General features: G+C 44.7%; 1 protein-coding gene across 4 annotated transcripts in view; it reads left to right on the top strand.

The window, feature by feature from the left end:
• The window catches only part of LOC124041722 (matrix metalloproteinase-16-like), a 53,574-nt gene that overhangs the window by 25,163 nt on the left and 6,289 nt on the right, over nucleotides 1-22,122 (top strand). For all 4 annotated transcript variants that reach the window (XM_046359641.1, XM_046359640.1, XM_046359639.1 and 1 more), the window contains 2 exons: nucleotides 7,340-7,557; nucleotides 15,390-15,528. In XM_046359641.1, coding sequence (XP_046215597.1) covers nucleotides 7,340-7,557; nucleotides 15,390-15,528 — 357 coding nt within the window. The remainder of the gene's footprint in view (nucleotides 1-7,339; nucleotides 7,558-15,389; nucleotides 15,529-22,122) is intronic.

Genomic DNA, 22,122 nt, shown 5'->3' with positions numbered 1-22,122 from the left:
CCAAGAAGCCACCAGACTCCTGGTGGAGTGGACATGTACACCGCTAGGTGACCCTTGCCCCATACTGCTATATGCCAGGGAGAAAGCCTCCACAATCCAATGGGAGAAACGCTGCATAGAGAGCGCCCTGCCGCGAGCTGGATTAGCAAAACAGATAAAAAGTTGATCACATAACCAGATGTCTTGGGTACGTTTAATGTATGTGCGTATAGCCCGCACGGGGCACAGGGCATGTAACCTCTGTTTCTCTTCAGACGCAAAAAAAAGAGGACACAAAAAGGGAACTAGTTCAAAAGCTAAGCTAAGTACCTGTAGGACGTAGCCATGACTTTTGGAGCGAAGGCTGCATTTAGACACAATGTCACCTTAGAGCTGAATACAGGAAGGGTGTACGGATAACGCATGGAGGTCCCCAACATGTTTAGCTGAGGCCAAAGGGAGGTTTTGTAGGAGAGGATCTTCAGATTCACCGACTCCAGAGGCTCAGTGCCTCCAAAACCAGTGCCAATTTCCAACTCTCAATTCCTATCAATTCTGGGATTATGTCCTCCATTCTTTTGGTTATTAGTGATGCATACCATTTATGATCCATGTTAAGAATTGCGATATGTCTATAGGAACTGCATTCCTTCTTATCTTTACCCGCTTTTTGGAATTACAGATGTGATGGCTTCTCTCCATGGTGGTAGATCTCCCTCTCGTAGATTCCAGTTCAAAGAGGGCCGAAGTAGAGGTGTTAGTTGTTCTCTGAAGGCTTTGAACCACAACCAGATCTTTTTGCTTTTAGATTAAATATTGCATTATTCATTTCTTCAGTAGTTATTTCTGAAGTAAGTTTATCATTTTGCTCTGTTCCAATTGAAGGGAGATCAAGTGAGTAAAAAAAATGCCCTGTTGTCTGTGCATCTGCCTTCTCTGGTTGCTTGCACAGCTTTGTATAGTATGATTCAAACGCATTCTGTATTTCATCCAATTTGCATTTAATCTGCTTTGTTTTGCGGTCTTCATTTTTTAGAAAATTGTATTCTGTGCTTATTGTTTTCTGAGTCCCCATGCTAGTCATTTGAGTCTGCTTCGTTATATCGTTCTTTCAGGAACCTAAGCTTTTTTTCTCTACTTCTTCAATATAAATCTGGTCAATTTCCTGTCTTACCCTTTGAATCTCACGTAATATAAAAGGGTCTTTGAAATGACTATGAGATCGTTCTAAGCTTCCTAATGATTCCTGTAATTTCAGCAGTTTCTGTGCATTTATCTTTTTCTTGAGAGATGATGTGGCTAGGATCTTCCCTCTATTAACCAGCTTAGTGTATCCCACAATGTAGCTGGGGATACTTCCCCGTTATCATTATTCTCCAGATAGACGTTCAATTCTGTCTTTATTGACTCCTTAAATGCTGGATCATTCAGCATGCGTGTATTAAGCCTCCATAGAGTATTTCTTGGTTTGCTATCAAGATGTAGAGTTAGGTCAACTCCATTATGATCTAATAAGTCGTTCTGCCTAACCTTACAATCCTTAAGCCTGTGTCCATCTGCACTGTACATGAAAAAGTAGTCTAACCTGGAGTATTCAGTGTGGCGGGCTGAGTAAAAAGTGCATCCCCTATATGACCTATGGAAGTCGCGCCAAACATCAAACAGTCCTAAATCCTGTAAAATCCTATTGATCTTTTTAGCAACCGAGCTCATTTTCCTATTTTGATTTGTACTGTCCAATTGTGAGATTAAAATCATGTTAAAATCCCCTCCACTGATAAGCGTGCCAGAGGTTTCTGTGGCAGTTAAATTAAACACATTCTTAAAGAACACATTCCCTGGTGGAGCGGAAACATTAAATGGTGAAACTTCCTTGAGATCCAGTTTATGTTTAACAAAGATACATCTACCCTCCTTTCCTTTTATTTCCTTGTTCCCTCCTTTCCTTTTATTTCTGATATAAGCTCAAAATTGCAACGCCCCTTCTACCCATTTTATAAGAAGAGAAAATGGTATTCCTATATCCCATAATCTTGAGTTCTCGTGATCAGGATGGGATAAGTGAGTTTCCTGACAGAATAATATGTCAACTCTCTCCCGTTTCATCTTTGCTTTTACCTCACTTCTCTTGATGGCACTCCCCAATCTGTTTACATTGAGATTTATGACCTTAAATTCCCCATGATGCATCAATATAAACCAAAAAACCTGTGCACCATAACAGCCTGCTTAGCATCAACCTAAAAAGACAGAAAAAACAAGACCAATAAAAAAGTAAATTCAAGTGGGGAAAGAATTTGCAAGGCCAGAGGACTGAGGGGGATGCGCCTGACCGCTGGAGGGGCACCTCACTCAAATGTCAAAATGCGTGATGCAAACAAAACCTTTTTGTGACTTTCATTAATCTGATGACTGTTATTTATTTAATCCACTAACTATGTTTAATTGTTACCTGATTAAATTAATAATGTAACAATTAACTCATTAGGAATTTGGGGCACCACGGAAGAAGTTGTTTAACTTCTCTAGGATAGGGGGCAGCATTTGGAATTCTGGATGAAAAGCATGCCCAAATTCAACTGCCTGCTACTCATCCCGAGAAGATAAGATATGCATATTATTAGTAGATTTGGATAGACAACACTCTGAAGTTTCTAAAATGGTTTGAATCATAACTGTGTGTATAACAGAACTTATGTACCAGGCGAAACCCTGAGGACAAGCCATTCGGGCCCGAACATTCGTCACATTCAACCCGCGATGATTGTGTTTTCAGCCACCGTTAGCTTGTGGGTGCTTTACATTCACTACTGTCAATTATGATTGCATTTCTACTTACATTAAATATATAATTATTAATATACACCTACTGTATGATAGCTAGCGAATGAATTATCTAAATAACGTTAGCCTGCCTAGCTACTTCTGAAAAAGGAAAATGTTTTATTTCTGTCATTTCCAAAAGCTAACCTAACAAAAACATCATTCATTTTACGAGACGTGTTTGTGCCGTCATGTGCATTAGTAGCACCATTTCTAACTTATTTACATTCGTTTTTACTTATTTATGTTGACTCCATATTGATGTTGAGGTTTTAAGTTTTGGTGGACTTTTCTTAGTGGATGTACAATCATCGCGAATTGAATTATGAGGCGTTTCAGCCCCGAGGTGAACATAAATGTACACTCTCAAACTCGAAATCGAGGGTGGAGGTGCTTTCATTGCTAACTTCCCTTGCTTGGCTAATCATTTGGACCGATGACAAATATGGCTGTGGGGATTCTCCCAAGGGCATAAGGCAAGGGTAAGTGGACGAGTATGTGTCTTTTATGAGTTTGAAACGCAGCCAGTGATGTACCCCGATTGGCCATGCCACAATGAGCCTCACTCGGTTTTGGCGGTAAGACTGCGTGTGGGATAATAGCGTTGTCATGTCCAACCCTGCTGGTTCCCTCGACTCCGCTACCAACAATGAATTGCCTTTAGAGCCCATAACCTGTATCACTAGACACCTTAAAGGGACTAGTGAGCTTCAGGCAGGAATTAGCAATGGATCCCACCTATGGGGGAGGGACGCCCCCTTGCGGACAGTGACCCAACTTGTCACTCTCAACCTGGGGACACTGATATACCCCTTGAACCCTGTGAACAACGTGGAACGTGGGGTAACAGAAGGAGCAGCATTAAACATGGCCAAGCACAACATACGTTGTGCTTCCATGAGACTGTATAGCCTGCATGAAGCCCGGCCCCTTTACAGGCACTCTGGCAATGGCTGACGTAGTAACCGTTTTAGCTAAAGTAGGGGCACTGATTTCACAGACCCATGCCAAAGCCCCTCGCTCTGGGCGTTACCCCAGACAAGTGCCCAGGGGGCTGCTTCTTCATCAGCGGTGCACACAAAGTCCATTTCTTTCACTCCCTCCAAAACCAGGAACTGAAAATAGGAAGAGGGTTTCCATAACGCCAGGGGAAAGCTAGTCAGTTTTACTTGCCGGAGGTTAAGTATGCTAGCCAATGTTAACCGGGAGGCTTTTTAGCATAAGATAGTGTCGTGTCTCTATTATCCTTAATGTGATGACAGGCTATTTTCAAATCGATTACCTAACGTTTAATTTTTGAATAAATTAATCAGGCAATAACTAACTCATTAGGAAGAGGATGGCACCACGGAAGCATTAGTTTATATGGAGCGGCTATCTCCCAAATCCACTCTTAAAGATCTGAAGATCTTTTATATCAATAGCAGTCCATAATTAATGATTCTTTACCTTCTATTAGTCTCATCGGAACGTCTTACAAAATTCTGCACGAAACCTAGCATAAATTATGAATCAGCGTTATACAAATTGGCTTAATTATTTATTTATTAACTAATCAAATCACATAAATACATAACAAACAAACAGTAGATATTATATATTGGGTTGCTACATGATACAAAGAAAAGACTCCCTAGCTGGCAAAGCCGATATGATGGCTTGGTAGACAAAAGAAAGGGGGTGTGGACCGATAAAGAGCGGGAAACTCAGAGGATTACTACACTCATAGAAATTACTAGTACTTTACATGAATGACCACTCATTCAAAAATAAATTCCAATTCATATTTACGTATGTCGTTGTCTTCTCTGTTGGAATCTGGTCTGTCTGCTGGAGAGTTCATCAGAGTCTCTCTGGTTGCGTTTCCCCCAAAGATTAAAGTATTTTGATGTTGTTAGATGGATACTTCAGAATACCATTCGGAGATGTTGCCATAGAATAGGTGTTTCGGCGGTTGTCTGTATTCTTGTCCTAGGTTTTCGTAATTTCTAGCTGAAGACTAGTAATTTGTGTCGTTTAGAATTTGTCACTTATTCTGTGGAGATTGATAGTTTCAGAGTTTAACTCCAGCCATGTAGCCAATGCTCCATTAAATTCTGTAGTTTAATTTCCAGCCGTGTGGCCAATGCTCCACGTAGTATAGTATTGTCCTTTGGTAGAGTTGTAGTTTTAATCCACTTCACAGACCAGCGTCACACGTCATGTTTTGGTCTTAGAAATTCATCCATTTGCAACCTTAGTTTACACTGGGTTTTACGTGGTCTGGTGTGAATTTCATCAGTAGTGGGTTTTATACGTTTCAGACAGCTGGGAAACGTACACATTAAGAGATACCGTTCAGTGGAAAAGGGTCGTGACGTCTAATGTGATGTCTGGGCTCACGGGAGTGTGGCCACTGACTAGTTAATCTTTATATGAAAATCCATACTCTCATTTAGAAGGTTAATATCACGTTACATCATTTCACAAACAGCTGGGAAATGTCCACTTTAAGAGATAACATTATGTGTGTTTCCTGTCCTTCATGAGATCACCAAATGAAACACACTCATCATAACTGTCCCTTTAGTGTCCATGGACCATTCCCACATTCTCAAAAGTAGAAATGGTTTAATTCTCCCATTTTTGGGATTTAGGAGTTTGGCCCGGTGAAGCCCTTTGTTCTCTCTCTGTACTCTCTCCCTCTCTTTCTGCATGACCAGGGGGAGAGAGCCTCTGCCAATAATGTATGACCTGAGATAACAAAATGTGGGTTTAGGAGAGAGTGAGGAACGAGGAACAAGGGGGGGGGGACGATCCACACCCAGGAAGGGCCACGTCATGACACATGACACTTTGACCGCAGCCCGGTCCGTTTAGAATAACCAAGCGACTTAATGATACATATACTAAACAAGAGAGCTACTCCAGAAACTCCATCATGAGGAGGCGGGAATAGCTAGTAATACCTAGCTCGCATTAGTCAGTTAGCCAACCTGGCTAGCACGCTATGCAGCACTTGTTTAGCTAGCCCGGTCTCGAAAGTCCACATAGGAACGGATCACTGGGGTGGGACCGGACCCTTCATCAACAAGTCTGGGAAGAGAGGCAAGCAGTGCTTGCCCGAGGCAGCCTGTGAGGTACCTACCGAACCAGGATGCCCCTTCTCTTCGAGTAGCCTCCCTTAACCGATGACAGAGTGCACAGGAGCCGAGTTGGGCACAGGCAGCCATTACATACCCCACGCCCAGGCAGACCACCCAATCGATCTCCGCTTCCAGCATTCGGGAAAGGAAAGTCACCATCAGTAATTCCAAGCTTCCTCAAGAGTGCTACACGTCTTTCCAGGGACTCTGTACACAGTACGTGGAAATGCGTACCCAAACTGGTTTGATTGAGGGCCGCCTAAGCATGCTCCAAACCCGAGACAAACAATAATAGATTGTGAGTATATTTCAGAGAAATGCTATAACCTCATGACTGGGGGCATGATCTCGACCCCAAACCAAACGCACACTTATGCATCGTCGTCTCAGTCGTTTTGTTGACCATCAAACTCATTGCACCAGCAAATTGAAGAATAACTAATAACTTTGTTTGTGATTAGAAAACATATGATAACTAGTACAGCGTACAGGTGGTGAGCCCACTCTATCACAGTTTAGTTAGCGCAACGTAAGACAGTCTCCTTTTCTAATTGTTTGTGTTAGTAGCGTGAATCGTTCCTGTTTTGACATTTTAGTCATTTAGCAGACGCTCTTATCCAGAGCAACTTACAGTAGTGAGAGCATACATTTCCATACTGGTCCCCCGTGGGAATCATACCATGCTCTACCAACTGAGCCACACGGGACCACATGAGGTGAAGAGTGGAATAATTGAAAGAATCCGAGCCTCACACTGGGCTTCTAGTGAGGCGTGGATTTAATTTGCCTTGTCAGGCGTGATTGTAGATCCTTCAACTAGAGTGCGACTACCCATAGTAGGTTGTACTGAAGTTGACTGACTGAAAGGGAACGCTCCAGAATCTCCCACAAGTGTTCAATTGGGTTGTGATCTTATAACTGACACACACACACCCTTTAAACCCCATATGCTCATTTGAGGCCTCTCTTTCAAAGTCACTGAGATATTTTCTTCTTGCCATGGTAGCCAAAATAATGGGCAACTGGGCATTTTTATACATGACCCTAAGCATAATGGGATGTTAATTGCTTAATTAACTCAGGAACCACTCCTGTGTGGAGCACCTGCTTTCAATATACTTTGTATCCTTCATTTACTCAAGTGTTTCCTTTATTTGGGCATTTACCTGTATCTATTGTACTGCATTTAATTTCCCACATAATATTATATTATAGTAATGCCCTCAATCTGTTTAGTACACTAAATCTACGCAAAGTAGTATAGTAATAGTATTGTGTGTATAATTTTAAAAACATTTGTTTTATTGTTTTAATAAATACATGTTCAATGATAATGTTCAATGACAATATGTATATTTTTTATGCCCTTAGCTAGTTAGTTGGTTTGGCTAATGTTTCCCATTCATCTCCAGGTCCACCAGACAGGGCTCTCCAGCCCACCAGGGCCCCACCCACGGCCCCTCCCCCACGCTTCCACTCCCCCTCGGAGCCCCGCAAGCACGACCGCCAGGTACGGCCCCACCGCCCGCCTCAGGGCGCCAAACCCTCCAACCCCTACGCCACGCCCAACATCTGCGACGGAGGCTTCAACACTCTGGCCATCCTCAGACAGGAGCTGTTCGTATTCAAGGTAGGTCGGCATGCACAGATACTGTGTAATGTACACTTGTCTACCCTATAAAATCTACAAAGTGTTAAAAGGTAATAGATTTTTCCTTCCGGTTAAGGTGGCATTAATTGCAACATGTGGCTTTTCGCTGCTTTCTTTTGCAAATTACTATAAATTGATGGACTTATTTCCTCAAACCTGTCAATAATTAACACCATATTAAGGTGTGGAACATTCATTGTGTGACAAGGAACAACTAGTAGGTCTATTGCGCTCCAGCAGCTAGAATTTGTTTGTCCACAATTCGACTGTGGGAATATGGCGTCTCTCAATATCAGATTGTTCGTGAGGGAGGGAACATGAGTGGTTTTTCCTGTGGCTCCTGCTTTTTGTTTTACAGCCATGGGCTTATTAACACCAAATATAATAATTACATCTGTAATAAGGGGGGGTACAATGGCAACGCTAGCTATTCTCTCATGTGAGAGGCCTAAACTCACCAATCAAACGTTCCAACTGTCTTGATATTCTAGCAAGAAACCATATTGATATAGCAATGTCCCAAGGAGAACACCTGCTCCAAAAGGACACACACAGAATAGAGAACTACTTGTACAAACTGGCTGCTTTTTCACCAGCCCCAAACAAAACTAAAGGTGCACGCACACAAGCGAAAAATAATATTTAAATATCCTTAAATCATACTCCATTAACATATTTTAAGTATATGTATTTAAGTATATTTAAAATTATCTAAATTGGAACAATTTTAAATACATTTAATGTCAATTTATTTGTATTTTATAACCATTTAAGTGTATTAAATACATACAAAATGATCTAAATTGGGGCATGTTCTTAGTATATTAGATACTAATGTGTATTCTAATATACTTTGAATACACCTTAAATACATTTATATGTATTTCTCAAAAGTGGAATATTTTTCTTCTGTATATTTGTATTATTCTTTTCACTCTGTCATTTACATCATTATTGTGGAGTCACTGCAACGTTGTTGATCTATCCTCCGCTTTCTCCCATCACAGCCATTGAACTCTGTAATTGTTTTTACAATCAATCACCAATGGCCTCATGGTAACATCACTTAGCAGTTTCACTCCTGTCCTGCAGCTCAGTTCAGAAGAACGACTGTTACCTTTACTATGTCTGGGTGGTTTAATTCATAATCCACAGCATAATTATTAACTTGAACATGCTTAAAGAGATATTCGATGTCTGATTTTTGTATTGTTATCGATCTATCAATCATTGCCCTTTTTATGAGACTTTCTAAAGGCTCCCTCGTCTTTGTAGTTGAATCTGTGCTTGATATTCAATACCTGACTGAGGGACCTTATGTTGTATGGGGGACAGAGGAAGGGTTGGTCACAAAAAAAATATATGTCGACCCCTGTTACTTCATTCACACAGATCCATGAAACATATTCTGTGATTTGTTAAGCCAAATTCTACTCCTGAACTAATTTAGGCTTGCCTAAACAAAGGGGCTGAATATTTATGCAATGGCTATATTTGAGCTATTGCATTTGGCTATATTTGAGTGATCTTGTTATGCTGGTGAATGAGGACCCAAAAGCGACTTAACAGAAACAGAGTCTTTATTCCAGTCTTTAACAAAAATGATAATCCTGGAAATTATCTCAGGAAAATGCAAACAGGAAAACTGAAATCCTCTCGTCAGTAGAGAGGAACGACTGGAGACGCGACCACAGACTGCAGGTCGCTTCGGGAAGGCACAGGCCGTAGCTGACATAGACACCTGCTCACACGCAGCATCTGAAGAAGGCAAAAACACGACGGAACAAGAACACAGCACAGCAAACATCAAACAAGGATCCGACCAGGACAGAAGCGGAAACAGAGGGAGAAATAGGGACTCTAATCAGAGGGCAAAATAGGGGACAGGTGTGAAAGACTAAATGAGGTAGTTAAGAGAATGAGGAACAGCTGGGAGCAGGAACGGAACGATAGAGAGAGAGAGAGAGAGAGGGAGAGAGGGAGGGGGAGAGAGAGGGATAGAAAGAGGGAAAGAACCTAATAAGACCAGCAGGGGGAAACGAATAGAAGAGGAAGCACAGGGACAAGACATGACAATCAATGACAAAACATGACAGTACCCCCCCACTCACCGAGCGCCTCCTGGCGCACTCGAGGAGGAACCCTGGCGGCAACGGAGGAAATCATAGATCAACAAACGGTCCAGCACGTCCCGAGAAAGAACCCAACTCCTCTCCTCAGGACCGTAACGGGAGACGATGAAGAGGGAATCTAGGGCTATTACTCTTATAAAAATGAGACACGGGTAGAGAACTGTAAGCGTTCAAGCAATCAGGACCAAACAGGCCAGGAGAGTAACAACTAGGGACAGACTGAGACACAGCAAGGCTAAGACCAGGAACAGGAGAGAGGCGGTGGCTGTGGACAGACTGAGACACAGCAAGGGCAGGAGAGATGCGGTGGCTGGGGACAGACTGAGACCCAGCAAGACCAGGAGCAGAAGCAGAAAAAATTTTTACGGACTTATTCTGCGCGCAGTCCGAACAAGCAGCCACGAAACGGCGCGTGTCACGCTCCTGAGTAGGCCACCAAAACCGCTGGCGAATAGAAGCAAGCGTACCCCGAACGCCGGGGTGGCCAGCTAACTTAGCAGAGTGAGCCCACTGAAGAACAGCCAGAGGAGTAGAGACAGGAACTAAAAGAAGGTTACTAGGACAAGCGCGCGGCGACGGAGTGTGAGTGAGTGCTTGCTTGACCTGTCTCTCAATTCCCCAGATATTCAACCCAACAACACGCCCCTCAGGGAGAATCCCCTCGGGATCGGTAGACGCTACCGAAGAACTGAAGAGACGGGATAAAGCATGAGGCTTCGTGTTCTTAGTACCCGGGCGATAAGAAATCACGAACTCGAAACGAGCGAAAAACAACGCCCAACGAGCTTGACGCGCATTGAGTTGTTTGGCAGAACGGATGTACTCAAGGTTCTTTTGGTCAGTCCAAACGACAAAAGGGACGGTCGCCCCCTCCAACCACTGTCGCCATTCGCCTAAGGCTAAACGGATGGCGAGCAGTTCGCGGTTAGCCACATCATAGTTACGTTCCGACGGCGACTGGCGATGAGAAAAATACGCGCAAGGGTGGACCCCATCGTCAGTATGGGAGCGCTGGGACAGAATGGCTCCCACGCCCACCCCGACGCGTCTACCTCGACAATGAACTGTTTAGTGACGTCAGGTGCAACAAGGACAGGAGCGGATGCAAAACGCTTCTTGAGGAGATCAGTACAACAATCATACGACCGGTGAGGAGAAAGGGAGTTGGCTCTGGACCGACTGAAGACCGTGCGCAGATCATGATATTCCTCCGGCACTCCTGTCAAATCACCAGGTTCCTCCTGTGAAGAGGGAGCAGAAGAAACAGGAGGAATAGCAGACATTAAACATTTCACATGACAAGAAACATTCCAGGAAAGGATAGAATTACTAGACCAATCAAAAGAAGGATTATGACACACTAGCCAGGGATGACCCAAAACAACAGGTGTAAAAGATGAACAAAAAATCAAAAAAGAAATGGTCTCACTATGGTTACCAGATACTGTGAGGGTTAAAGGTAGTGTTTCACATAATATACTGGGGAGAGGACTACCATCCAAGGCGAACATGACCGTGGGCTCCCCTAACTGTCTGAGAGGAATGTCATGTTCCCGAGCCCAGGCTTCGTCCATAAAACAGCCCTCCGCCCCAGAGTCTATTAATGCACTGCAGGAAGCTGCCGATCCGGTCCAGCGTAGATGGACCGGCAAGGTAGTACAGGTACTTGACGGAGAGGACAGTGTAGTAGCGCTTATCAGTCGCCCTCCGCTTACTGATGAGCTCTGGCCTTTAACTGGACATGAAATGACAAAATGACCAGCGGAACCGCAATAGAGACAGAGGCGGTTGGTGATTCTCCGTTCTCTCTCCTTAGTCGAGATGCGAATACCCCCAGCTGCATGGGCTCAACACCTGAGTCAGTGGGGAAAGATGGTAGTGTCGGGGAGAGGGGGACACAGTTAACGCGAGCTCTCTTCTATGAGCTCGGTGACGAAGATCTACCCGTCGTTCAATGCGAATAGCGAGTTCAATAAAAGAATCCACGCTGGATGGAACCTCCCGGGAGAGAATCTCATCCTTAACCTTAGCGTGGAGTCCCTCCAGAAAACGAGCGAGCAACGCCTGCTCGTTCCAGTTACTGGAGGCAGCAAGAGTGCGAAACTCTATAGAGTAATCCGTTATGGATCGATTACCTTGACATAGGGAAGACAGGGACCAGGAAGCTTCTTTCCCAAAAACAGAACGATCAAAAACCTGTATCATCTCCTCTTTAAAGTTCAGATTATCGTTAGTACACTCAGCCCTTGCCTCCCAGATAGCTGGGCTGGAGAGAGAACACAATATCACACTGGGTGAGAAAGGAGCGGCACTCAGTGGGCTGCCCAGAGTAACATGGTGGGTTATTAACCCTAGGTTCCGGAGACTCGGAAGACCAGGAAGTAGCTGGTGGCACGAGACGAAGACTCTGAAACTGTCCTGAGAGGTCGGAGACCTGAGCGACCAGGGTCTCAACGGCATGACGAGCAGCAGACAATTCCTGCTCTTGTCTGCCGAGCATCGCTCCCTGGAACTCGACAGTAGAGTAGAGAGAATCCGTAGTCGCTGGGTCCATTCTTGGTCGGATCATTCTGTTATGCTGGTGAATGAGGACCCAAAAGCGACTTAACAGAAACAGAGTCTTTATTCCAGTCTTTAAGAAAAACGATAATCCTGGAAATTATCTCAGGAAAATACAAACAGGAAAACTGAAATCCTCTCGTCAGTAGAGAGGAACGACTGGAGACGCGACCACAGACTGCAGGTCGCTTCGGGAAGGCACAGGCCGTAGCTGACATAGACACCTGCTCACACGCAGCATCTGAAGAAGGCAAAAACACGACGGAACAAGAACACAGCACAGCAAACATCAAACAAGGATCCGACCAGGACAGAAGCGGAAACAGAGGGAGAAATAGGGACTTTAATCAGAGGGCAAAATAGGGGACAGGTGTGAAAGACTAAATGAGGTAGTTAAGAGAATGAGGAACAGCTGGGAGCAGGAACGGAACGATAGAGAGAGAGAGAGAGAGGGAGAGAGGGAGGGGGAGAGAGAGGGATAGAAAGAGGGAAAGAACCTAATAAGACCAGCAGGGGGAAACGAATAGAAGGGGAAGCACAGGGACAAGACATGACAGATCTAATTTGTAATATAACACAATCAAATGTGAATACAAGAGGTAAGAATACTTTTGCAAGGCACTGTATACTTATAGTGCACTTGATCACTCACAAGAGTTTTATTTTAAAAAATAAAGAATTATGCTTCAACTTATTAAAAACAACTCCTGTATTTTGAATGAATATACTAAATTGCAATTCAAGCGATTGAAATTGAAGTACAGTTTTCATGTGTTTAAGTTTAATGATAGTAAGCATATTTTTATTTTACCTTTATTTAACTAGGCAAGTCGGTTAAGAACAAATTCTTATTTTCAATGACAGCCTAGGAACAGTGGATAAACTGCCTTGTTCAGGGGCAGAATGACAGATGTGTACCTTGTCAGCTAGGGGATTTGATCTTGCAACCTTTTAGGTTACTAGTCCAACACAACACAACTAGGCTACGCTGCCGCCCCAATATAGTATACTTAAAGACTGAAAAATGATTCATTTAAAGTGTACTCTTAATAAGTGTATTGAAGGTTGATAGCATATGTATATTATACTACAAGACTGAATAACAATGAATATAATATATTATAGTCTACTTAATATATACTAGAAAAATACATCTCAAATTTGAAGTATATTATTTTATTATTTTGTATATTTCTGTATACTTGTAATATATTCAAATATACTTTTTTTTGTTTGGGTAATCATTGCGACACATAAGAAATAAAAAAAGTACCATCTTGGGTAAAGGCAAAGACCAAGAAGGCAGAATCACTTTCCTTAAATGTATCCATAATGGAAAGAAAATTGCCTTTATTAATGTGTATGCTCCAAATTCATATAATCCTATGTTTTTTGATTCTCTGAGCAGCATATTGTTAGAATTAAGTGAATTCCAACTGGTTATTGGGACAAACATGAATGCCATTTTGGACATGCGGGACAAAACTAATGAGACCAACTACAATCCAGAGGCAGTCAAGGCTCTCCAACATATACTCTCTGATTACAACCTTATTGATGCCTGACTAGCTCATAACCCTAAAGCAAAGAAGTACACTATCTATTAAAACAGGCACAAAACATTCTCCCATATTGATTTCGTGCCATTATCTACTCCTCTATTTTCTTTAATCATGAAAATAGAAATTCGGCATATGAGCATATCTGATCACCATGCTTATTATTGCCAGATACAAATGCCAGAACCTCCTAAAAGAACCACACGTTTTAATGATTCCTTACTACAAAATCATACTTTCTGTGAACAATTTCAAACTGAATTAAGTTAATTGATAATGATTAACAAAAATTAAGTCGATGATCATCCGATTTTATGGGATGTCAATGAAGGTTTTATTAAAAACAATGCAACTGCATTTGCATCTGGGCTGAATGAATCACAATGAATGAAGATATCAGAATTGGAAAAGTTGTTAACGACGTTAGAGCGGTTTCAACAAACACTTTTAACAGACTAGGTAGCGAGTACTCTTTTCAAAGTCAAGACAGATCTAAATCTATACGACAGAGAGCAGAATTTGACATCCATCAAGTTAGACTCAACCTTTACTTCCGTGGTAATCGATCCAGTCGTCTACTGTCTAACAGGCTTTGTAGTAATGATCGATTAGAGTATATTGCAACTATAGAATCTGAATCAGGTGAATTGCTAATGACTCCCCGTTTCTATAAAATAACTGTACACCTCTGATTATACATCCACACAAAGCCAGATTGAATCATTTTTAAAAGCTATAAGAACTCGTCTTTTTTCAACTGAAGAAGCCAGCTTCCAGGGAGCCCACATCTCCCTTCATGACCTCAAATGGACATTGGATAACATGAATAAAGACAAATCACCTGGTTGTGATGGTATTCCTCCTGAGGTCTATCATTTATTGGGGAACCAATAAGGTCCACTGCTACTTGAAATGATTAACAAAGCCGCTCACAAAGGTTTGTTTTGAAGGGATGTAAATACAGCGCTAATTTCACTTTTATTTTTAAAAAGATAAGGACTCCACCCAGTGCTCTCACTACCTTCTATCTTCGATAAACACAGATATTCAATTATTTTCCAAAAATGTAACATTTCTTTAAATGTAAAATTCTGTGAACTGTCTTGTGCAAGTTTTAAATTGACACAATACCTGTTAGCCATGCTAACTAGCATTTTCGAATTTGAGAGTAAATAAAACCTACTAATATTGATAAAAGTCACCTTGTCCGAAAGGTTATCAAAACATCACGCCAGGTAAGCCTACACGAAACGCAGCCCTTATTGTAAGTGCTTCTAACATTTCCTATGGGGAAAATGAATGGTGGGGAAATGATTGGAACCATGTCTGTTTGACCGCTAGATTTGATGGTTATTACTTCCACTGTTGACCATGTCCCCTGACTTTGGATGGAGAGATGTTAAAAGATATGTTTACATGTGGAGGTGTTCACTGAAGGCTTTCAGTGGAATCGATCACTGCTGCTTTTAGGGAATGCGACGGAGCAGGTTTCAGAGTTTGGGTTTATGCTACCACAGAGAAGGAGGTGAAGATCATGTGTTTTTGTCTGCACCGTGTGTAGGACCAGTGGTTCTGGAGGGTGAGGGACAACTCAGTGGTCCCTGGCTACCCCATGCAGATCAACTACTTCTGGAAAGGCCTGCCTGCCAAGATCGACGCCGTCTATGAAAACAGCGAAGGGAAGTTTGTCTTCTTCAAAGGTGAGAGAAAGAGAGGAATGAGAGATAGAGAGGAAAAAAGGACAGGATGGGAGAGAGATGGAGGAGATGAAATGGAGCTTACTTTACTCTTGTATCAGCAGAAGGTAGCATTACGTTTGAAGGGTAGTTTGAGGAGAGCAATTGAGGGAAAAAGACAGAGCAAAGCAGTTTGTGGTCATCATAATGTCATATTGATAAGTACAAGAGAATGCCAATGCAATTAGTAGAAATATGTTCTAAATAGCATCAATTTTGTACTGTATGATAACGGGTGAGAGTTCAGCCACTCCTCCATCCCTGCATCCCTCCATCAGGCAGATTAACATGACATCTGTCACCCAGCAGGATCACAGAGAGCATCATGCTTTATTTATTCCCTCGTGGAGGAGCTACTTACTGGACTGGACTCCCAACACGTTAGCAGCCCGTTATTGTCCTGCGTTCACAATAAAACAACACTTCAGTAGCGCCTTATTGTACTGCATTCACAATAAAAATAAACACTTTAATAGCCCCTTATTGTACTGTGTTCACAATAAACAACACGTCAGTAGCTCCTTATTGTACTGTGTTCACAATAAAACAACACGTCAGTAGCCCCTTATTGTACTGCATTCACAATAAAAATAAACACTTTAATAGCCCATTATTGTACTGCGTTCACAATAAAACAACACGTAAGTAGCCCCTTATTGTACTGCATTCACAATAAAACAACACGTCAGTAGCCCCTTATTGTACTGCATTCACAATAAAACAACACGTCAGTAGCCCCTTATTGTACTGCATTCACAGTAAAACAACACGTCAGTAGCCCCTTATTGTACTGCGTTCACAATAAACAACACTTCAGTAGCATCTTATTGTACTGCGTTCACAATAAAACAACACGTCAGTAGCCCCTTATTGTACTGCGTTCACAATAAAACAACACGTCAGTAGCCCCTTCTTGTACTGTGTTCACAATAAACAACACGTCAGTAGCTCCTTATTGTACTGCGTTCACAATAAAACAACACGTAAGTAGCCCCTTATTGTACTGCATTCACAATAAAACAACACGTCAGTAGCCCCTTATTGTACTGCGTTCACAATAAAACAACACGTCAGTGTCATGTTTGTCATTTATTGTCATGTCTTGTCCCTGTGCTCCCCATGCTATTCGTTTCCCTCTGCTGGTCTTGTTTGGTTCTTTCCCTCCTTCTATCCCTCTCTCTCCCCCTCCCTCTCTCACTCTCTCGCTCTCTCTTCTCTCTGTCGTTCCGTTCCTGCTCCCAGCTGTTCCTATTCCCCTAATCATCATTTAGTCTTCCCACACCTGTTCCCGATCCTTTCCCCTGATTAGAGTCCCTATTTATTCCTTTGTGATCCGTTCCTGTCCCGTCGGTTCCTTGTATTGTATTCACCATGCTGTGATTGCGTTTCGCCCTGTCCTGTCGTGTTTTTGCCGTGATTGTGTATCACCCTGTCCTGTCGTGTTTTGTGCCTTCATCAGATGCTGCGTGTGAGCAGGTGTCTCAGTCGACTACGGCCTGCGCCTACCCGGGCGACCTGCAGTCTGTGGCCGCTTCTCCAGTTGTTTCCCCTCTACAAGTCTAGAGGATTTCTGTTATTCCGTTTTGGACTTTAATAAACTCTGTTTCTGTTAAGTCGCTTTTGGGTCCTCTTTCACCTGCATGACAGAAGGAACCGACCAAGGAATGGACCCAGCGACTTCAGACGCTCGTTACACTGCCGTCGAGATCCAAGGAGCCATGCTCGGCAGACACGAGCAGGAATTGTCTGCTGCTCGCCATGCCGTGGAGAACCTGGCTGCTCAGGTTTCCGACCTCTCTGGACAGTTCCAGAGTCTACGTCTCGTGCCACCTGTTACTCCCTGGCCTGCCGAGCCTCCAGAACCTAGGGTTAATAACCCACCTTGCTACTCCGGGCAGCCCACTGAGTGCCGCTCCTTTCTCACGCAGTGTGAGATTGTGTTCTCTCTCCAACCCCACACATACTCTAGAGAGAGAGCTCGGGTTGCTTACGTCATTTCACTCCTTACTGGCCGGGCTCGAGAATGGGGCACAGCTATCTGGGAGGCAAGGGCTGATTGCTCTAACAGATTCCAGAACTTTAAAGAGGAGATGATTCGGGTTTTTGACCGTTCAGTTTTTGGTGGGAGGCTTCTAGGGCCCTGGCTTCCTTATGCCAAGGTGAACGGTCCATAACGGATTATTCCATTGAGTTTCGCACTCTTGCTGCCTCTAGTGAGTGGAACGAGCCGGCGCTGCTCGCTCGTTTTCTGGAGGGACTCCACGCAGTGGTTAAGGATGAGATTCTCTCCCGGGAGGTTCCTTCAGATGTGGACTCTTTGATTGCTCTCGCCATCCGCATAGAACGACGGGTAGATCTTCGTCACCGGGCTCGTGGAAGAGAGCTCGCATCAACGGTGTTTCCCTGCTCCGCATCGCAACCATCTCCCTCCTCTGGCTTTGAGACTGAGCCCATGCAGCTGGGAGGGATTCGCATCTCGAATAAGGAGAGGGAACGGAGGATCACCAACCGCCTGTGCCTCTATTGCGGAGTTGCTGGACATTTTGTTAATTCATGTCCAGTAAGAGGCCAGAGCCCATCAGTAAGCGGAGGGCTACTGGTGAGCGCTACTACTCAGGTCCCTTCATCTAGATCTTGTACTACTATGTCGGTCCATCTACGCTGGACCGGTTCGGTGCTACATGCAGTGCTTTGATTGACTCTGGGGCTGAGGGTTGTTTCATGGACGAAGCATGGGCTCGGAAACATAACATTCCTTTCGGACCGTTAGACAGGCCTACGCCCATGTTTGCCTTAGATGGTAGTCATCTTCCCAGTATCAAATTTGAGACACTACCTTTAACTCTCACAGTATCTGGTAACCACAGTGAGACTATTTCTTTTTTGATTTTCCGTTCACCGTTTACACCTGTTGTTTTGGGTCATCCCTGGCTTGTATGTCATAATCCTTCTATTAATTGGTCTAGTAATTCTATCCTATCCTGGAACGTTTCTTGTCATGTGAAGTGTTTAATGTCTGCCATCCCTCCCATTTCTTCTGTCCCTACTTCTCAGGAGGAACCTGGCGATTTGACAGGAGTGCCGGAGGAATATCATGATCTGCGCACGGTCTTCAGTCGGTCCCGAGCCAACTCCCTTCCTCCTCACCGGTCGTATGATTGTAGTATTGATCTCCTTCCGGGGACCACTCCTCCTCGAGGTAGACTATACTCTCTGTCGGCTCCCGAACGTAAGGCTCTCGAGGATTATTTGTCTGTGTCTCTTGACGCCGGTACCATAGTGCCTTCTTCTTCTCCGGCCGGGGCGGGGTTCTTTTTGTTAAAAAGAAGGACGGTACTCTGCGCCCCTGCGTGGATTATCGAGGCTGAATGACATAACGGTTAAGAATCGTTATCCGCTTCCCCCTTATGTCATCAGCCTTCGAGATTCTGCAGGGAGCCAGGTGCTTTACTAAGTTGGACCTTCGTAACGCTTACCATCTCGTGCGCATCAGAGAGGGGGACGAGTGGAAAACGGCGTTTAACACTCCGTTAGGGCATTTTGAGTACCGGGTTCTGCCGTTCGGTCTCGCCAATGCGCCAGCTGTTTTTCAGGCATTAGTTAATGATGTTCTGAGAGACATGCTGAACATTTTTGTTTTTGTCTATCTTGACGATATCCTGATTTTTTTCTCCGTCACTCGAGATTCATGTTCAGCACGTTCGACGTGTTCTACAGCGCCTTTTAGAGAATTGTCTCTACGTAAAGGCTGAGAAGTGCTCTTTTCATGTCTCCTCCGTTACTTTTCTCGGTTCCGTTATTTCCGCTGAAGGCATTCAGATGGATTCCGCTAAGGTCCAAGCTGTCAGTGATTGGCCCGTTCCAAGGTCACGTGTCGAGTTGCAGCGCTTTTTAGGTTTCGCTAATTTCTATCGGCGTTTCATTCGTAATTTCGGTCAAGTTGCTGCCCCTCTCACAGCTCTTACTTCTGTCAAGACGTGTTTTAAGTGGTCCGGTTCCGCCCAGGAGCTTTTGATCTTCTTAAAGAACGTTTTACGTCCGCTCCTATCCTCGTTACTCCTGACGTCACTAGACAATTCATTGTCGAGGTTGACGCTTCAGAGGTAGGCGTGGGAGCCATCCTATCCCAGCGCTTCCAGTCTGACGATAAGGTTCATCCTTGCGCTTATTTTTCTCATCGCCTGTCGCCATCTGAGCGCAACTATGATGTGGGTAACCGTGAACTGCTCGCCATCCGCTTAGCCCTAGGCGAATGGCGACAGTGGTTGGAGGGGGCGACCGTTCCTTTTGTCGTTTGGACAGACCATAAGAACCTTGAGTACATCCGTTCTGCCAAACGACTTAATGCCCGTCAAGCTCGTTGGGCGTTGTTTTTCGCTCGTTTCGAGTTTGTGATTTCTTACCGTCCGGGTAGCAAGAACACCAAGCCTGATGCCTTATCCCGTCTGTTTAGTTCTTCTGTGGCTTCTACTGATCCCGAGGGGATTCTTCCTTATGGGCGTGTTGTCGGGTTAACAGTCTGGGGAATTGAAAGACAGGTTAAGCAAGCACTCACGCACACTGCGTCGCCGCGCGCTTGTCCTAGTAACTTCCTTTTCGTTCCTGTTTCCACTCGTCTGGCTGTTCTTCAGTGGGCTCACTCTGCCAAGTTAGCTGGTCATCCCGGTGTTCGAGGCACTCTTGCGTCTATTCGCCAGCGCTTTTGGTGGCCGACTCAGGAGCGTGACACGCGCCGTTTCGTGGCTGCTTGTTCGGACTGCGCGCAGACTAAGTCGGGTAACTCTCCTCCTGCCGGTCGTCTCAGACCGCTCCCCATTCCTTCTCGACCATGGTCTCACATTGCCTTAGACTTCATTACCGGTCTGCCTTTGTCTGCGGGGAAGACTGTGATTCTGACGGTTGTCGATAGGTTCTCTAAGGCGGCACATTTCATTCCCCTCGCTAAACTTCCTTCCGCTAAGGAGACGGCACAAATCATTATTGAGAATGTATTCAGAATTCATGGCCTCCCGTTAGACGCCGTTTCAGACAGAGGCCCGCAATTCACGTCACAGTTTTGGAGGGAGTTCTGTCGTTTGATTGGTGCGTCCGTCAGTCTCTCTTCCGGGTTTCATCCCCAGTCTAACGGTCAAGCAGAGAGGGCCAATCAGACGATTGGTCGCATACTACGCAGCCTTTCTTTCAGAAACCCTGCGTCTTGGGCAGAACAGCTCCCCTGGGCAGAATACGCTCACAATTCGCTTCCTTCGTCTGCTACCGGGTTATCTCCGTTTCAGAGTAGTCTGGGTTACCAGCCTCCTCTGTTCTCATCCCAGCTTGCCGAGTCCAGCGTTCCCTCCGCTCAAGCGTTTGTCCAACGTTGTGAGCGCACCTGGAGGAGGGTGAGGTCTGCACTTTGCCGTTACAGGGCACAGACGGTGAGAGCCGCCAATAAACGCAGGATTAAGAGTCCAAGGTATTGTTGCGGCCAGAGAGTGTGGCTTTCCACTCGCAACCTTCCTCTTACGACAGCTTCTCGTAAGTTGACTCCGCGGTTCATTGGTCCGTTCCGTGTCTCCCAGGTCGTCAATCCTGTCGCTGTGCGACTGCTTCTTCCGCGACATCTTCGTCGCGTCCATCCTGTCTTCCATGTCTCCTGTGTTAAGCCCTTTCTTCGCACCCCGTTCGTCTTCCCTCCCCCTCCCGTCCTTGTCGAGAGCGCACCTATTTACAAGGTACATAAGATTATGGACATGCGTTCTCGGGGACGGGGTCACCAATACCTAGTGGATTGGGAGGGTTACGGTCCTGAGGAGAGGAGTTGGGTTCCGTCTCGGGACGTGCTGGACCGTTCGCTCATCGATGATTTCCTCCGTTGCCGCCAGGATTCCTCCTCGAGTGCGCCAGGAGGCGCTCGGTGAGTGGGGGTACTGTCATGTTTGTCATTTATTGTCATGTCTTGTCCCTGTGCTCCCCATGCTATTCGTTTCCCTCTGCTGGTCTTGTTTGGTTCTTTCCTCCTTCTATCCCTCTCTCTCCCCCTCCCTCTCTCACTCTCTCGCTCTCTCTTCTCTCTGTCGTTCCGTTCCTGCTCCCAGCTGTTCCTATTCCCCTAATCATCATTTAGTCTTCCCACACCTGTTCCCGATCCTTTCCCCTGATTAGAGTCCCTATTTATTCCTTTGTGATCCGTTCCTGTCCCGTCGGTTCCTTGTATTGTATTCACCATGCTGTGATTGCGTTTCGCCCTGTCCTGTCGTGTTTTTGCCGTGATTGTGTATCACCCTGTCCTGTCGTGTTTTGTGCCTTCATCAGATGCTGCGTGTGAGCAGGTGTCTCAGTCGACTACGGCCTGCGCCTACCCGAAGCGACCTGCAGTCTGTGGCCGCTTCTCCAGTTGTTTCCCCTCTACAAGTCTAGAGGATTTCTGTTATTCCGTTTTGGACTTTAATAAACTCTGTTTCTGTTAAGTCGCTTTTGGGTCCTCTTTCACCTGCATGACAGTCAGTAGCCCCTTATTGTACTGCATTCACAATAAAAATAAACACTTTAGTAGCCCCTTATTGTACTGCGTTCACA

The sequence above is a fragment of the Oncorhynchus gorbuscha genome, linkage group LG08 (assembly GCF_021184085.1).
Source record: "Oncorhynchus gorbuscha isolate QuinsamMale2020 ecotype Even-year linkage group LG08, OgorEven_v1.0, whole genome shotgun sequence".
NCBI lineage: Eukaryota > Metazoa > Chordata > Actinopteri > Salmoniformes > Salmonidae > Oncorhynchus > Oncorhynchus gorbuscha.
This window is presented reverse-complemented; position numbering and strand designations above follow the sequence as displayed.